This window comes from Hemiscyllium ocellatum, chromosome 3, assembly GCF_020745735.1.
Source record: "Hemiscyllium ocellatum isolate sHemOce1 chromosome 3, sHemOce1.pat.X.cur, whole genome shotgun sequence".
Classification (NCBI taxonomy): Eukaryota; Metazoa; Chordata; class Chondrichthyes; order Orectolobiformes; family Hemiscylliidae; genus Hemiscyllium; species Hemiscyllium ocellatum.
This window is the reverse complement of record NC_083403.1, coordinates 41,315,430-41,333,225: the sequence shown is the minus strand read 5'-3', so window position 1 is coordinate 41,333,225 and position 17,796 is coordinate 41,315,430. Positions and strand designations below refer to the sequence as shown.

The 17,796-nt window shown below is 40.4% G+C and overlaps 1 protein-coding gene across 2 annotated transcripts; it reads left to right on the top strand.

The window, feature by feature from the left end:
• Positions 1-2,774: 2,774 nt before the first annotated feature.
• hmgn3 (high mobility group nucleosomal binding domain 3) lies at positions 2,775-17,012 on the top strand. Of its 2 annotated transcripts, none has more exons than XM_060856753.1 (6): positions 2,775-2,942; positions 5,612-5,659; positions 5,840-5,866; positions 12,244-12,309; positions 12,839-12,937; positions 14,185-14,349. In XM_060856753.1, exons 1-6 carry the CDS (start codon positions 2,925-2,927, stop codon positions 14,332-14,334), a joined length of 408 nt encoding a protein of 135 aa, XP_060712736.1. In that variant the 5' UTR covers positions 2,775-2,924; the 3' UTR covers positions 14,335-14,349. The 2 variants fall into 2 exon arrangements, with proteins under 2 accessions (XP_060712736.1, XP_060712744.1); XM_060856761.1 differs by lacking the exon at positions 14,185-14,349 and adding an exon at positions 16,513-17,012 and having other exon boundaries at positions 2,782-2,942.
• Positions 17,013-17,796: the final 784 nt, after the last annotated feature.

Below are 17,796 nucleotides of genomic sequence, written 5' to 3'. Positions count from 1 at the left end.
GAACTCTGTGGGAAGCTAGAGAAGTGATTGCTGGGCCTCTTGCTGAGATATTTGTACTCACAGCTGAAGTACCAGACTGGAGGCCTGTGACCAGTGGAGTGCCACAAGGATTGGTGCTGGGTCCTCTACTTTTTGTCATTTACATAAATTATTTAGATGCGAGCATAAGAGGTACAGTTAGTAAGTTTGCAGATGACGCCAAAATTGAAGGTGTAGTGGACAGCGAAGAGGGTTACCACAGATTACAAAAGGATCTTGACCAGATGGGTCAATGGGCTGAGAAGTGGCAGATGGAGTTTAATTCAGATAAACGTGAGGTGCTGCATTTTGTGAAAGCACATCTTAGCAGGAGTTATACACTTACTGGTAAGGTCCTGGGGAGTGTTGCTAAACAAAGAGATCTTGGAGTGCAAGTTCATAGCTCCTTGAAAGTGGAGTCACAGGTAGATAGGATAGTGAAGAAGTTGTTTAATATGCTTTTCTTTATTGTTAGAGTATTGACTACAGGAATTGGGAGGTCATGTTGCGGCTGTACAGGACATTTGTTAGGCCACTGTTGGAACATTGTGTGCATTTCAGTTCTGCTTCCTATCGGAAAGATGTTGTGAAACTTGAAAGGGTTCAGAAAAGATTTACAAGGTTGTTGCCAGGGTTGGAGGATCTGCCACTTCTCAGCCCATTGGCCCATCTGGTCAAGATCCTGTTGTAAACTGTGGTAACCTTCCTTGCTTGTTGTGGATGACCACTCGCAGTATCTTGACACTCTCCACTCATTCCATCTCTGTGCTGTTAATGTGTGGGGGAGTGCACCATTTTTCCAGGTCTTCCACCCCCTGTCTGTAGTCTGTTTTGTTACCATCTGAGATTCGACTGACTATGGTGGTGTCATCAGCGAATTTGAAAATGGCATTAGTCTGGGTCATGGGTATACAGTGGGATACCTGTCTATCTGCTTGTCTGTCTCCCTCTCCACCCTGGAGGCTCCCTACCTTCATTCCTGATGAAGGCTTTTGCCCGAAACATCAATTTTCCTGCTCCTCGGATGCTGCCTGACCTGCTGTGCTTTTCCAGCACCACTTTAATCTAGACTGTCATTTCCAGCATCTGCAGTCCTCACTTTTGCCTGTCTGCTTGACCTGCCTGCATGCTCACCGCCTTGCGGAAAAAAAAACCCTGGTGAACCAAGTTCAGCAAACGTGTTAAAGAGTGTCCTATGAATAAATATAAATAGTTACTCATAAGATTGACCATCTAAAAATGGTGGTTAGTGTAATTCTTCAACGAGTATCTCTTTTTACCAGCTTTTTAAAAATGTTTTCTTACCTGGGAAAAAAAATCAATTGAGTACCTTGAACATAAATGACCCTAAGCCCTCCAAAAAGGATGCTGTGACAAGCTGTAATATTACAAAGCTGAATACAGAATTTTGCAAGTCTGTGTCTTGTAGTCATAAAATCCTACATCATGGAAACAGACCCTTTGGACCAAACGGGTCCATGCCGACCAAAATCACGTTAACACCATTTCCCTGCACTTGGCCCATATCCTTCTAATCCTTTCCTATCCATGTATTTGTCAAAATGCCTTTCAAATGTTGTTAATATACCCACATCAATCACTCCCGTTGGCAGCTCCTGGCCCTGCCACGCCGCTTTATCGTCCCTCATCTTCCGTGTTCTTCCCTTAATTAATTTCCTAAACCTTTTTTGCCTCATCTTCAAACCACCATCTTTTTCCACCTTCCCAGGCCAACCCATGTATCAGCCTGTCAACTTTTATCTTAATGTGAACTGAAACTTATTGCACCTTCTAATTGAAGATTAATATTTACCATTCCGTAATGTGATGAAATTCCAGTCCAAAAACCAACACTTTTGCCTCTGTCCTTTCCAAACCCTCTTAAGATCCGTCCATTCAAACTGTAGCCTCCGACATCTTTAAATCAGTGTCCCCCTTCCCCCAACTTTCAAGATACTTCGAAATGTTTTTTTTGAGGAACATCGTCAAATTAGGTTACTTTGTTAAACGTGCTGTGAAACTGTGTTACTCTTGTTCGCGCAATGTGTTACATTATATCGACGCTGCTCCGCGGTAACTTCAAAAGAAAATAACAGATATTGTATCCATTGTAAAATAATGGAATATAGAACAATACCAGGGTTTGATGTTATGGTTTTTAAAAAAAGGACATTGCCTAACTCGTACTGACCAAATGCGCATTTAACTTAACTATTGCGAATATGCTTTTCTGGACAATGGCTGTGCCTGATAACTTTGGCCAACCGAACAAATGCTGATTGATCCCGTACCGTTTCTAGCAGCTGTTGTTGTGGTTGCTGCTGGCAGATTGCAGGATGTTTGTTTTTGAATTCAAAATAACCAAACAGGCAACTGGGTTTTCGCCCTGACGGTTTTGATTGGACCTACAGATGCAATTGCTCCCCAGTGCACTGCATTATAGGTTTAAATAATACTGCCCACAAAGCATTTAGGGAGTGTTTTCTTTCGAAAGCGAAGCTGGGCCCCCTCCACTCCAAGGCAAACACATTGCAGCAATTTCAACCAAACCCCAGCGCCCACCGATACTGACAAGCGGGGGAACCAGTCACTGAGCGGTCCTCCTGCAGCGAACCTGGCGCCTGAACCCTCCTCTCCCCTAATCGATTGTCCTGGGACCAATGGAAAATAGTCACGGGGTGTGTGGGCGGGGCTGTCGCTCGGTCTCCGCCACACAGCGACGAGGGTTGGGGTGGGGGCAGGGCATGACTGGCATCTCATTATCATCTGATTAGCAAGGTGCTTAGAAATTGAACTGGCTCTTGGCTGTGAGTTGAAACTTGCACCAGGGTTTGCAGTATTCTGTTTCGAAGTGTGGTTTCCCCCCTCACCCCCTGCAAGTCGCCTCGATCCACCCTTTTGCAATCATGCCTCCAAAAAGGACGGTAGGTTTGGGCAGCCGGATTAATTTCGCTGTTTTTTTTTGTTTCTGGTAACTCAGCGTACGCTGTACCCTGTTTGGAAATAGTAAATACAAAATATGTCGCACGATTCTATGTACTGTAAATTTTTTTTTTATAAAATTCCTTTGTGAAAAGAGTTTTTTTTAATTTAGGAAATGTTTTTATTCTCACAAGAAAGGCAAAATAGCTAAACTGAAAGCGTAATGCGGTAATTACTACATGATTTCCAGTCATTTGGTGTCCTTGTACCCTCCATGATGGTTGCAACAAATGGACCTTTCTTCACTTCTGTATAGAAATGTACCCGTTTTCGATGCTTTGGGGTGGCTGTAATTTTTTTTAATGTGTGTATGCAATCAAAATCTAAAGGGACATAGATTTGTGTGGGTGATTCAAGTGTATATGAAGTGCAGATTTTTAAAATATAGATGTTTCTCCTCTTCGAAGGCCAAAGCCATATTTGAAACTAATCTTCGCCTTTTGGGTTTTAGTGGAGCCCGTATGTACCTGTCACTCATTCAGTCCCTACTGCCTGTGCGTGCTCGCCCCCTGCCCATCTGCGTGCTCGTCACTTCGGGCACGTGCACGAGGTGAACCGGGATGGGCATGAGTATTAAAGCAAGTGGACGAGGTGCGAGAGGTATTCGTGGAGGCTGGCAAAGGAATTAACGTGAAAGACAGTGATGAAGTTAAAATAATTCAGTCATTTTGGGGAACTATTTAAAGGAGAGACGGTGCTTAAAGTGTTTAAAAAAGAGACAGGCGGAGCTAATGGTGGAGAAGTGGATTTAAGTGGGCTTTGGGAAAGTGGTGAAGGAGGGATAGGTTAAGGAGGTAAACTAACTGGGATAGAGTGGTTGTTAGACAGGCTTGTCAACTTGGAGAGTGGGCTCTTTGCCACCGAGTGCTGTGGGAACTGAGACTTTGTGTATATTCAAGGCTGAGAGACCAGTAAATTCTTGATCAGTAGGGGAAATAAAGTGTTAGGGGCAAAATGTAGGGAAGTTGAGGTGAAGAATGTTTAAAAATCACACCACCTGGTTGTAGTCCAACTGGTTTATTTGGAAGCACTAGCCTTTAGAGCGCTGCTCCTTCACAACCACTTGACGAAGGAGCAGTAGTCCAAAATCTAGTGCTTCTAAATCAACCTGTTGGACTATAACCTGGTGTTGTATGATTTTTAACTTTGTCGACCCAGTCGAACACCAGCATCTCCACATCAAGAGGTGAAGAACGTCAGCCATAAACCTCCTGAGTGGCACAGCATAGAATCCCTGCAGGCAGAAGTGGGTACAGCAGATGCTGGAGATTAGAGTCAAGATTAGAGTGGTGCTGGAAAAGCACAGCAGGTCAGGCAGCATCCGAGGAGCAGGAAAATCGATGTTTCGGGTAAAAGCCCTTCATCAGGAATATTCGATTTTCCTGCTTCTTGGATGCTGCCTGACTTGCTGTGCTTTTCCAGCACCACTCTAATCATAAAATCCTTGCAGTGAATGTAGAGGCCATTTGGCCCATCAAGTCTGCAGTGAACCTCCAAAGAGGATACCAACCAGACCCACCCTATCCCTGTAATTACCATGACTAAACCATCAGCTTGCACATCCCTAGACTATGGAACACTTTAGCATGATCAATTCACCTAACCTGCACATCTTTGGACTGTGGGAGGAAACCAGAGGAAATCTGTGTAGACACAGGGAGGATGTGTAGATTTCACAGAGACAGTTATCCAAGGTTCGAACCAAACCTCTGATTAGGATTAAACCTCTGCATAACATCGTGGGCCAAAGGGCCTGGTCTTTGCTGTACTTTTTTATGTAAATCTAAGCCCCTAGTGCTGTGAGGTGCCAACCACAAAGCTACCATACTGCCCTTGCAGGCGTATTCCTGTTTCCATTTCTTTCATGTAATAGATATGCAATGGAGTGACTAGAAAGTAGTGCTAAATATTGCATGAGGGAAAGACTAAGAGAAAGCATTAAAGTGGATTCTCAACTGGAATGGGAGACAGTTGAGGATTCATGAAACAGAATTCATCCAAAACAAAAGCATAAATTGCTGAAGAAACTCAGCTAGTGTAACAGCATGTATAGATAGAAAATAGTTGAGGTTTTGAATCTAGAGACCCTTTTTCAGAACTGTTCTGAAAAATTTCTTCTCTCTCCTGAAAGGGTGACCCTTAATTTAAAACTGTACCGCTTAGTTTTGGACTTGGGTCAGGCCTCTTATTTTCATCTAAGGGAAAGTTTTATTTTAATGAAAAACAAACTATAGCATTCATCTTAAAACTAGCAAGTGAGAGCTAATCTATAGCTTTTGAAAAAGTAGTGTACTGCAGCTCAGTTACGTGGCATGGTATACCATTGTGATCAAATATAGTGGTATCATCTCTACCTATCGCAAACCTGAAGGTTTTTTGTGTATGAACAAAACATCTTTGCAGTTTTAAATTGGATGTCGTTTTCTTTTAGAATAAAAATATCAAAACGGCAAAGAAAATCTGTCATCAGTTTGTGTAAACTGTTTGAAACAATCATGAGCCAGACACAGCAGCAGAAAGAAACATGTCCAGCAACCTAAAACACAAGTAATGTACCTCATGCAGTTAGTCAGGTTTCAGATTATTAATGTTTGCAATTTTGTTCTTTCAGGCACCAAGTGAGGGTGAGCAAAAACATGAAGCAAAAGTGGTTAAACAGGTGCGAATTCTTGGATTTTCCTTTCAGTATCTAGCTTTCAATTAAATAATCAGTTGGTTCTTTTTTCACATATTTACTTGTTATATGACCCTCCAAAGAATATGAAATGTCAGTAGTGTTTATTTTGTTAATCTTTTTCAAATGCATTTTAAAAACAAAAATGTCCATCATCTTTTGCAGCTCAGAAGATCCGGTAGATTGGAAAAAGTAAGTAGATTTACAATCCAACTTTGTATATAAATGAGACGATAATCCCTGAGGCTTTTTTCAGTACCAATACAGGTAGCTATCACAAATATGTTCTGTCTCCATTTATTGGCACATCACTCCTCATTTAGCTATCTGATCATGCCTCAATTCTCATGTTTCTTATAGTAGCCTCTAGAGTTGCTGGGAATGGGGGGTTGAGATATAAAAATAGACTGAAGGACTCACATTTATTTCACTGGGGTATAGGAAGTTGAGATTTATAAAATCATGAGGGGCATGTTTTGAAGCTGAATGGAGAAAGATTTAAAAGGGACATGAAAGCTACTTGTTTACATGGAGTGGTTCATATGTAGGATGAGCTCCCAGGGAAAGTGGTGGACACACCTATTGTTACAACATTTTAAAAGACATTTCGATGGGTACATTAATAAAGGTTTGGAGGCTTTGAGGCTAAGGGCAAGCAAGTGGCATTAATTTACTTTGGGGACATTTTCAGTGTGGACTTGTTGGACTGAGTGGTCTGTCTGCATGCTCGGTGACTTTAAATGTACTGCTTTCCAACATCAGCAGGCTAACCTTACCCATGAAGCTGCCTGTTTTTAATTTTGAGAACATTCTTTTAACTAAGATAGTCAAAACACTAATTTAATATAAAAGCATAGAAAATAAGAACTGGAGTAGGCCATTTAGCCTTTTGATCCTCCTCCGCCAATTGTTATGATCATTAAGTGATCATTCAAATCCATAACCTGTTCTTATGTCCCCCACGTGTTTTGATCCCTTCAGCGCCAAGTGCCATATCTAAATCCTTCTTGAAATCATTAAAGGTTTGGCCTTGACTGCTGTCTGTAGTAACGAATTACATGGGCTCACCACTCTCTGGATTAAAAGTTTTCTCTTTATGTTAGTTCTAAATGGTCTACCCCTCAACCAGTCAAATCTATCCTCATGTCTGTTCTGCCATCCCAGCAGTCAGTCTGTCTGGTAAACCTTAATTGTGCTCCCTCTATAACATAAACATCCTTCCTCCGAAAAGGCGACCGAAACTCTCATGCCATTCTAGGCATGGCCTCACTAAGGCCCTATATAACTTCAGGAAGAAATCCCTGTTCTTGTATTTGAATTGTCTTGTTGTGAAGGTTGATGTATGTTTGCTGCCTTGACCTACGTGTTTCTATAAAAACCAAACGGATTGCAAATGGTGTAAATGGGAAACAAAAACACAAGTTGCTGGGAAAGCTCAGCAAGTCTGGCAGCATCTGTGAAGAGTTAACATTTCTGGTCTAGTGATCCTTTTGTTGCTTACCTTCAGTGACTTCGTTTACAAGGGCATCCAGGTTTTATCTGCTGAATCACTGACTGGATGTGTAAATTTTAAATGTTCTACTGTTTGGAACATTGTTGCATTTGTAGAAAATAAACCCAGTCTTTTGGTGTTTAGATATATACGTTGAGGGGGTTTGACATAAACATATTGAAGGAAAGACAACCTTAGTCTGTCTGTCACTCTGGCTCTGGTGCTCCCTGTCTGAACTGTTCTCAAGTTCTGAGTTGAAAACTCCCTGGAAGGAGAAGTGTGTGAACCTACACGACTGTCTCCAGAAATAGAATTCAACCAGACAATAATGATTCAGAAACGAATCCCAGTGTTAACATCTTGTGTGGGCAAATGGACTTCGTCTGCGGACCAGCATTTGGACAGTCTGAATTAGGTTGGTTTCTTTCTTCTGAATGTAACTAATCCTTTGAAGTACTTTTGGAATGGTGTGCGGGCTTTTGTGTTTGTTTCTGCAGGCTTGGCTAAGTGAGTTTCAGTCTCATTTACTAGGAATGGTACTTGGACTTGGTGGAATATTTTAAAAGCCTTTGTTCTTAATCTTAAGCTTTCTGGAAAATAAATATAGTATTTCCCTTTTGTTAACTAAAGAAACCTGCTGATATTTTACCAGCACTGAGCCATAGAGTCTAATATTGACAATATTACCTTCCTTTAAATTTAAATGTTGTGGCCAGTGGAGGGGTGGATCCACAAAGGAGTCAGATTACCCCTCTTAATGGGCCATAACAGCATGTTGATGGTGAGCAACTTCATCCAGCACCAGTATTTTTGGCTAACATTACAAGCAACACTTCAATTTATTTTTTATCACATGCCTGCAGGTAGGTGAGAATCTGTAGTGTGTTCCTGGAAAATGATCTACCTGCCGGTTATTTCTTGCAAATCACAGTTGTGGTTTTCATGGATTGACTTTCAGTTTGAGAATGGCTTTTATGCATGGTTGCAAGTTTCTGCCATGTGTCTGTGATTTAGGCAGTCTCATTATTGAGCCACAGACTTTAGGCATGTGAGACAGTATATCCTGTATGATCGTGGGATCCAGAGAGCAGAATTTGCTTCCTGTTCAGTCTGTATCTTGATCATTTTTAAAATATTGTGACTCAAATCTTGAACCAGGTGTTAACCATTTTTAACAAGCAAACTCCTCCAGTCATTATTTTAAATGCTGTTTCAAGGGGAACTTCAGAGTATCTGAGACATTTGCCTGGCTCTCTTATGGACAATTGGCCATTTAGGAGTTAAAACAGGAGTTAAAAGGGAGAGATGCATTTTGGCCATTTAGATATAATCCGTTGTCCATTCTAATTGATTTTTGCATGAATATTGGCTGAATATATGTGAGGCTAAGTTCAAGAAGGACAGTAACATTTAGTTTTCTTGATAGAGTAAAATTGTGTGTTAGTGCAATACCACATATGCAGCCTGTACATCCCAGTGACGAGCAGATTGTATCAAACAGAGTGTACCTTCACTATGCAATGGGCACCAAATGGACTGAATATTCAATTAACCCCTGCTTGCAAAACACTTAACGTAAGGCTGAATTTTACATGAAATTGACCATGTGTCAAAGTTGGCAACTTGGATGGAGAGTTTCTCTCCATGAGGCCTGGTGTTTTTAAAAAAAAAATTAGCTATCTTTCTGCACTCATCTGAATACCTGTTCACTGCACCCCGATGGTCCCTGACCTGTCCTGTTCTCCCACTCAGTGGAGGTGGTAATACTCAGCGCTGCTGGGACATCCAGGATTCTTGATGCCATAGCCATAATTTAAAACGCTGTTACACACTTGATCACCTGTGTGTCAGTCTGGAGCTGCTGTGCACAGTTTGTCATTTGTCCTAGGCAAATGGGGGAACATTGACATCTCTTTGTGCCCATGGACCTGGAGATCGTGATGGTTGGGGTTCTGCAGAGGAACATTGTCCTTTCTCCCTCCAGTGTTGACGGAGAGTGAATGGTACCAGAACCTGCCAGTCTGGTCACAGGTTGCTACCTGGAATGGTGTTGTTACTGTGGAGAAGTGTGCAGTGGTAAAGGATGAGGTGGCTGGGTCTTCCACCTTCATCCTGCCTGTCACCTTAACCCTGGGAAGTTCAAACCTAGGAGGATGCACCTACCTCTCGGCAGCACACACCCAGCATGCGTGGGCTGGCGCTTACTGGCACATGCGTCGTCATCACTGATGAAGGGCTTTTGCCTGAAATGTCAATTTTCCTGTTGCTCTGACACTGCCTGACCTGCTGTGCTTTTCCAGCACCACACTCTTGGCACTTGCTGGCTGCCTAACAGTATCCAAGCTGCTGGACTAATATCCAAAACAGCTCTTGACATACTGTGCTGGGAACTCCTGACTGAAAGGTGTCCCCCTTTAATAAAATTAATAACTGCATATGTTGAAGTTCTGAAACAAAAACAGATTGCTGGAGAAACTCAGCAGGTCTGGCAGCATCTGTGGAGACAAAACGGAGTTAACAGGCTCCCATGACCCTTCAAAACTGAACTCTTTCAAGATTCCATGTTAACTCTATTTTCTGTCCACAGATACTGCCAGACCTGCTGAGTTTTTCCAGCTATATGTTTCACCTCTCGTGCTCGCTTCCTCTTGCTCTCCCGCTCTCTTGCTCGCAGGGCTACTCCTCTTGGGCTTTGAGACATGTAGTGTGTTCTGTATTTATAGATACTGTGCAACTGAAAGATTGATGTACAACTACATGTCCACCTGCTTGATTGATCATTGGTGACAGCCATTACAAGCTGCCTGCTTCCTCTCTGCTGCAAGATGAGGCAAGACATGAAAGTACCTAATAAGCTTTGGCTGAAGGGCCAAAATGCACAAAGACAAGGCAAGAATGCTGGGCAGGTCAAAATAGGGATAAATTGAGGGAGAGTGTTAAGGGAGCAGATGAGCTCTGAGCTGCACATCCATGAGATACACACCTGTCCCTACATTCCATTGAAAGATGTTTGTGTGCTTTAAAGTGCAGCCCTGTACATAGAACTTTGTTTATGTGCCTTCATTATCAAATGCATGCTGCTGTACATAGTTTGCAAAAAGCCATGTTGGTGCAGCTGGTTCATAGTAGATCTCCTCATCAATGGTGGTCTTTTGAAAGAGATGGTTTCCAAGTCATGGGAAGGGCTTAACGTACTCCAGAGTTGCTCCTTCAACATATGGAGGTAGAATATTTGGCTGACACAGTTGTGGGTTGCAATAAGTTTGTTGTTTAAATAAAATATTTTGGCAAGTTGAGTTTCTTGTGGGCAACCACACTCCAGGCATTGATTTGTGGATTTAAATAGAACGCAATGAGGTAATTTTATCGAGCATGAGCAATTTCTCCACATCCATTTTCTTGTACATTTTGACAGTTGCCTTTCAATCATTTTGATTTGTAACTGATTTGATTGTCTGCCTTGTTGTTCTCTTTTTGTGTTTGTCCTTTCCTTAGTTCCTGTTGCTGACCATTTTGTGTTTTTCCCACCCAAAAATCTTGTGCTGCAGTTCACTTGATATTTGAATAATGCATTAAAATGGACAACTGCATTTCTGTATCCATGTCCACTTTGTTTTCTGCAACCCCTTCCCGCATCCACTTTGCAAAGCCCTCTGCAACTGGCCTGGAAATTGTTCCTGGTCATATTTATAAATTGCCAAATTCTGTTAGCCTTTCTGGGTTGCTTCAATCTATCTACACTACTTTTTTTAAAGGAATCATGTTGCTCAAGCTTGAGTGCTCTCAGCTCATCGATTTTTCTTCAACATTTTGTCATTCATATACAAATCATCATATCCTATTTTAACTAATTTTCTATGTATCATTCCAAATTTTGTCCTGTTACTTGTCTGGTAGGTTTGGTTTTATTAATATGACTGTCCAATTCCAGCAACTAGGATAAAACAAATGTGATAAGGGCTTAACCTTTTGAGTCCTGTCCAATTGAGTGAATAAAATCATTTTAGTGGTTTACTTGAAAACTGTCGTTTTAACATGGATAGCATGATCAAACAACTTTTTGTTTAGATTAGATTGTCTACGGTATGGAAACAGGTCATTTGGCCCAACAAACTCTCACGACCCCTCTGAAATGTAACCGACCCAAACCCATCCCCCTACCCTATACTTACCTCTGACTAATGCACCTAACACCATGGGCAATTTAGCATGGCCAATTCACCTGACTGCACATCATTGGATTGTGGGAGGAAACTGGAGCACCCAGAGGAAACCCACACAGACACTGGGAGAATGTGCAAACTCCACACAGACAATTGCCCAAGGTGGGAATGGAACACTGGTCCCTGGTGCTGTGAGGCAAAAGTGCTAACCACTGAGCCACTGTGCTGCCCCAAACCTTTTTTTTTCAGCACCAACTTCTCTTTGATCATCACTTGGAGCAAATACTACAGGTACAAACTTAATCTGGGATAAACATAGACATATGTTGTAAATATTTTATATCTGCATAAGTTCTACCATTTCCATTGAAAAATGTGACCAACTACTTCTGGAGCAAATAATTTAAATAGGACTTGCATATAAAGTAATGGCATATCTGTACAATATCAGTATAAACATAAAATACGGATATTCACAAATTCCAAATACATATCAACACCAGATTCCTTTTTGTCACACCCGGGCGCAAACAGGTCAGATAGAAAACAAATAACTGTACTTGACGGATTATTGAGTCCTAGAGATGTACAGCATAGAAACAGACCCTTCGGTCCAAGGATTTGAGCTATAGGGAGAGGTTGAAAAGGCTGCGGCTGTTTTCCCTGGAATGTTGGAGGCTGAGGGGGTGACCTTTATAGAGGTTTATAAAATCATGAGGGGCGTGGATCATAAAAATAGATAAAGTCTTTTCCCTAGGGTGGGGGGAGTCGAGAACTTGACTAGTAGAGCTCTTTGGTAAAGTGACAGCCCAACTTTAAACATTCATCCTAAATTTACTGAAGTGCATCAAGCTATTAAATGTATGTTTTTGCTTTTTTGGTTTACATTAAAAATTATTCAACTTCTGCTGCAGGTCGCAGCTGCGGCGGCTGCTGCTGCTGCTGCTAAAGAAGAGTCCAAACCACAGAAACGTGCCAGGGTAAGAATCTATATTATTCTGCAATTTATGTTGGGCTTATTTCAGCCAAGGAGGATGTTACAACAGGATGATTCTGTCGTTGCCTTTTTAAACATGCTTTCCAACACAGCCTGTTGGATAATGGGCCAAGATTGAAAATCCACCTGTTTTGTAAGCCTAACTTCCCAACTATGATGAGCATATCCAACATGTATTAGCTTTAACATTTCACCTTTTCTGGTTTGTATGAGCAAAAGCCACCCACTGGAAGTGCATTTATCTCCAAAACCCCAAAGGAACTGTCAATGCTGGATATTTGGCATTATGATTTGCCTGTTATTCTGAGTGCCTTTAGAAGGTGTGCCTTTACAATTGTACCCTAATAACAACAGAATTGTTGAAATTTGTAACTTTATGTGCGTACTTCACCAGTATTTCTTGAAATAGTTGCTCTGTACAAAAGTTATTTTTATGCACCGTGTAATATTTCTATGACATTTTAATTAAAATGGAGTCTTTCAGGAACATTGATTATTCTGCTTTCTAAAAGCTTTCACCAAAACCCAAGAAACAGCCCAAAGGGAAGGAAAAGAAAATAACCAAGGAAGAGGTTGCACCTGCTCAAAATGGTGAAACAAAACCTGATGAGGTACGACTTGAATCTGATGTGTGCTTAAAGTTATTCACATATATTTTTAAAGGTTATTGTAGAGCAAACAGTGTTTGGCTAATTTAATTTTTTTTCTTTCAATGAGGTAGCTGAGAAGGTTGATGCACTTCATCATCATGCTCAATGGACTTTTAGTCATTTTTAGTCAAGTGCCATGTAAGAGACTTGTCAGCAAATTTGAAACCCAGGGAATAAAAGGCACTGACAACACGAATACAACACTTCACCACCACTGCATTCCCTACCACAGAACCAGTTTGCATACAACCTCCAGCCCAATAAACAATGGGATTTTCCCAGGGGTCATTATTAGGACTGCTGCTTTTCTTGACCCCAAGCTTGGTTGTATAGCATAGTTTCAGACTTTCCAGAGGAGCCAAAACATGGAAGTGTTGTGAACTGTGAGGAGAATAGTAATAGTCATAGGTTTTTGAAGTCTACCACTTCTCTGTCCATTCCTAGGCAATGATTCATTTTGGTACAAAGAATGTGGCAAGGTGAGAATAATGTGCACAATTTTAAAAAGGGTACAGGTGCAGAGGAACATGGGAATATCTAGAATTGTTGGAAGTGACAGGTGGGTTGAGAATTGAGTTAATCTGGCATAAAGGATCTTAGACTTTATAAGTAGGCACAATGCATGCAAAAGTGAGGTTATGGTGTATCTACATAAATAAACACCAGGTCCGTTTCAACTAGTGTTGTCCAATTTCTGGCATCATACAAAGATGTAAAAATATTGGAGGGAGTGCAGATAAGACTTCAGTATAATTCTGAAGGCTATCCTTGTCATGGATGAATTAACAAGGCTGAGAACTCATCTCCTTGGTGAATATTAGCAGGAGATTTGATAGTTCAAATTTGTGAATCTGGATAGTAAAAAATAACAAAACACCTGTTCCTACTAGCAGAAGGGTTGAGAACCAGAGAACAGTAATTTTGAGGTGGAAAGTGGAAGAACCAGCGGTGACATGAAAAACATGTTAATTCAGTTAATGATTAGAATCTGGAAAGTGCTCCAGAATACGTAGTGATTGGATGCTTGATTCAGTTTTGAAAAGGAGTTGCATGATTATCTGAAGCGAAGAGCTGTGGGGTTCTGAGGGAAGGATGGAAGAGTAGTCTCTGGAATTGCTCAGGCGCTAACAAAGGATTGTGAATCACTATTTCATGAAACTTGCATTGATTTGTTTTGTCCGTTTTTATTTTGCTAACACTTATTTCAGATCCGGGTCTCTCGCCCCTCTGTTAGTGTCACTTCGGCTAGAGATACCCCAACCCACTCACTGTCTGTGAAGGGCCAGGTTGAAACTGTGGCAGTTAAGGGTATGATAATGTGTACGGTGTATATGCTGTGGTTGACATTTTTTTTCTAATGATTTTCCTATATGGTGGTTAAAGTGTTGAGTGCAGTGAAATACTCTGGATGCTGAAAATCTGAAATAAAAACCATGCTGGAGAAATTCAGCAGATCTGCAGCTCCTCAATAATTAGAGCAAGAGTTTTTATTTTGTTTTAAGTCCAATATGACTGAAGAATGAAATGGAAATGTGGGGGCAGGGGGCAACGTTTAAACTGTTAGAAAAGGTCTGGAGCAAAGTAGAACGGAAAAGAGGGCCAAGGGAAATTACAGATGCCACAGGACAAAAGGGGAAGATAATGATTTCGAGATGGGGCAAGAGGTCTGGAGTAGGTGTTCATAGCAGACTTAAGGTCAGCTCTGAAAACAAAACAAAGAAAATCAAACACTTCGGCAGGGGAAACAAAATGAGGAGCAGAGTTTGTAATTTAAAGTTGTTGAGCTGCCATGTTGAGTTAAAAGGGCCTAACAAGAAAATGAGGTGTGAAATGGTTCATGCAGTTTACATTGGGCTTCACTGGAACATTTGCAGCAAACCTAAGACAGAAATGTGAACTCGAGTACAAGCAGACTGAGTTGTACTCTGCTATTAGCACCTATTCTGGACCTCTTTGTTTGCTAAAACCATGATCTTTCCCTTCTGTTCAGCACATCTATTTGGTTTTGCTTTAATAGAACAGTTTCTATTTTGTTTATTAATTGTTACCAATCACTTTATTTTTTGTTCTGTGCTGCTACTGATCTCTCATCTTGCTTGCCTCTGATCTTCCCTTGCCTTCTGTTTTAGTTGCTCCTCACATTTTCCTAGAGTATGAACTCCATCAATTTTCCATATCTTGACAAAGTTACTGGGCCTGAAATGTTAACTTTGTCTTCTCTCAGCAGTTGCTGCCAGATCTGCTGAGTTTCTGCCACATTTTGTTTTTATTTGGGTGTGGTATTTCTACTATTTTCATGTGAAGTAACTAATGGGTGTGTGCCTGGATGTACATTATAACAATTCTGTATTGAATGAGGAACATCACCATGTAGATAGAAGGACAGTGAACTAGTATTGCAGCTAGAAACTCTCAACTCATCTGATTTTCTTTTGTCTCTTTGGAATGGATGCTTTAATTTATAACATTATAAGTAATGCTGAAAGGTCCAAGTGACTTGTATGTTGCATGCCACTACTAAAAGCTAAATTGTTAGTATCTATATTTCTAGTATTTGTGTATACTAACCTGTCAGTTCAACTGCTTAAGTTCCTGCTTCAGCCTATTCATTAAAGAACCTGAGCAAAGTTAAAATTTATCAAATCAATTCAATTTGGTTGGGGCGGGGGGTGGAGGTTGTGGTGAAGTCAGAAGGTGCCATTGTTTGCAATAACCACCCAGTGTCTGTCCGAACAATTGACTCCGACAACAGAATCCCACATTTGTGGATGGCCTGACTATACCTATGCACTGTAGTTAGTGTAGTATAATGTGATCTAATGTAAGCATCTTTTTCTTTTTGACGATTATGTATTTTTGAAAATTTTTTAGTAAATTTTCTTCAACAGATTTTTGGACTGATTAGTTATCTATGACGTATGGGACAATAAACACGTGACTGTATGCATATGCAGTTGTTCTGTGGAGTAGGAATTTTTAAATGCTATTGCATTAATTTCCCAAATTGAGCTGATTATATGGTTTATTATGAAAGAGGTGGCCTGTACATGTCTGGCACTTACTGATTCTTCTTTTTTTGTATTTTTTTTCCTCTCCTGTTTGTTTTTTTGGTCTCTTTTTTTTCGTATTCTTTTTAAACACCCCCCCCACCTCACTACCGCCTAACTGCGGTAGTGCTTATTTTTTCCCCAGCACCCATGGTGTGTGTGCGCAGGTGTGAGACACAGTGAAAGACAAAGTGTACAAATCTTTATTCAATTTTCACCACCAGGAAGATTGGAAAAACACCCGAGTGGCCAGTGACAAGCAGTGCCCTTCACATCAAAGGGCAATGCTGTGTGATCAAACAGTGAAGGGGAGGGCAGGGACTAACACTTACTGATTCTTAAAGGCCATCAGCAAGTGCCACTCAATATATTGCATTTAAAGCTGAATAGTAATCTTGATTGGCAATTGATAGCAAAAATATATTCAGACTTTCTATACCCTGTTAAATTTTTACCATGTGATTGTCTATTTTAATTCTTTGTTACCAGGAACAGAAAACTGAATCTGCAAGCGATCAGAATGATGACTGAAGGATCTACCATTGTCTTTGGTTGATTTTTATGTAACACTTGTAGAATTGAAAATATTTTTATCAAGTTATTTTGTAAATGCAAATATTTTTAGGGTTAGTACATTTTTTGTGTGTTTGAAAGACATTGATAAAATCGAAACATCCTTTCAGCAATTGGGATATTTGTAACCTTTTTATTGTGCAAAAAAATCAGTTTTACAATTGGAAAGATTTTACATTGGTTTTCTTTTGGCTAACTTGGATATGTGTTCCATGGGCTTTTAATTTAGAAATGATGCCTTTAGTACTTTAAGGTAATTGAAATGTATAATTGCAAACTTAGTTTCACTTTTGAATGTTTGTCGTAAAGCAATAAATTGTGAAATGTTCTAAGAGTTGATGGATGAGTGATGATGTGATCACCTGCTTGGTTTGTGAAATCTGTTTTGTAATAATAAATGGGGTTTTCCGCATTTATTACAGAATGTCTTGTCTATTTTAACAAAAGATTTTGTCTGGATACCTTTTATTTCTTTACACCTTCAAAAGCTAACTTCACCTACAAATATAAGGCAATGAATGTATACTTTATATTCAGGTACTTAATTGGTAATGATACATTCTCCTCAAGACAAGTTTGCAACTTAAATATTTTGGTGGGCTTCTCATGAGTGAACCATTCATATCCACAGATGTGTATGTTCAGTCAATCAATCTAATACTACCAAAAAGAAGTTTTGTCAGCCACCCCAATAATCAAAGTAGAAATCTAATTATGACAGCATTGAAATAATTGATGTAACTAGACTTTACTGCAAGCTAGGCTGAGAAGGAATTTGCAAACTCTGATCATGTCACAGCATAGGATCAGTTCATTCCAAAAAGGAAGAAAGATCCTAGGAGGAGGCATGGGTGGCCGTGGCTGATGAGGGACGTTAAGAGCCACTTAAAGTTGAAAGAGGAAAAAGTATAACATAGCAAAGATAAGTGGGAAAACGGAGGACTGGGAAGCTTTTAAAGAACAACAGAGGAATACCAGGAAGGAAATACGCAGAGGAAAAAAATGAGGTATGAAGATAAACTGTCCAAAAATATAAAGGAGGATAGTAAAAGCTTTTTTTTTCAAGGTATGTGAAAGGCAAAAAAAAATGGTTAAGACTAAAATTGGGCCCTTGAAGACAGAAACGGGGGAATATATTACAGGGAACAAAGAAATGGCAGAAGAATTGAATTGGTACTTCAGATCTGTGTTCACTGGGGA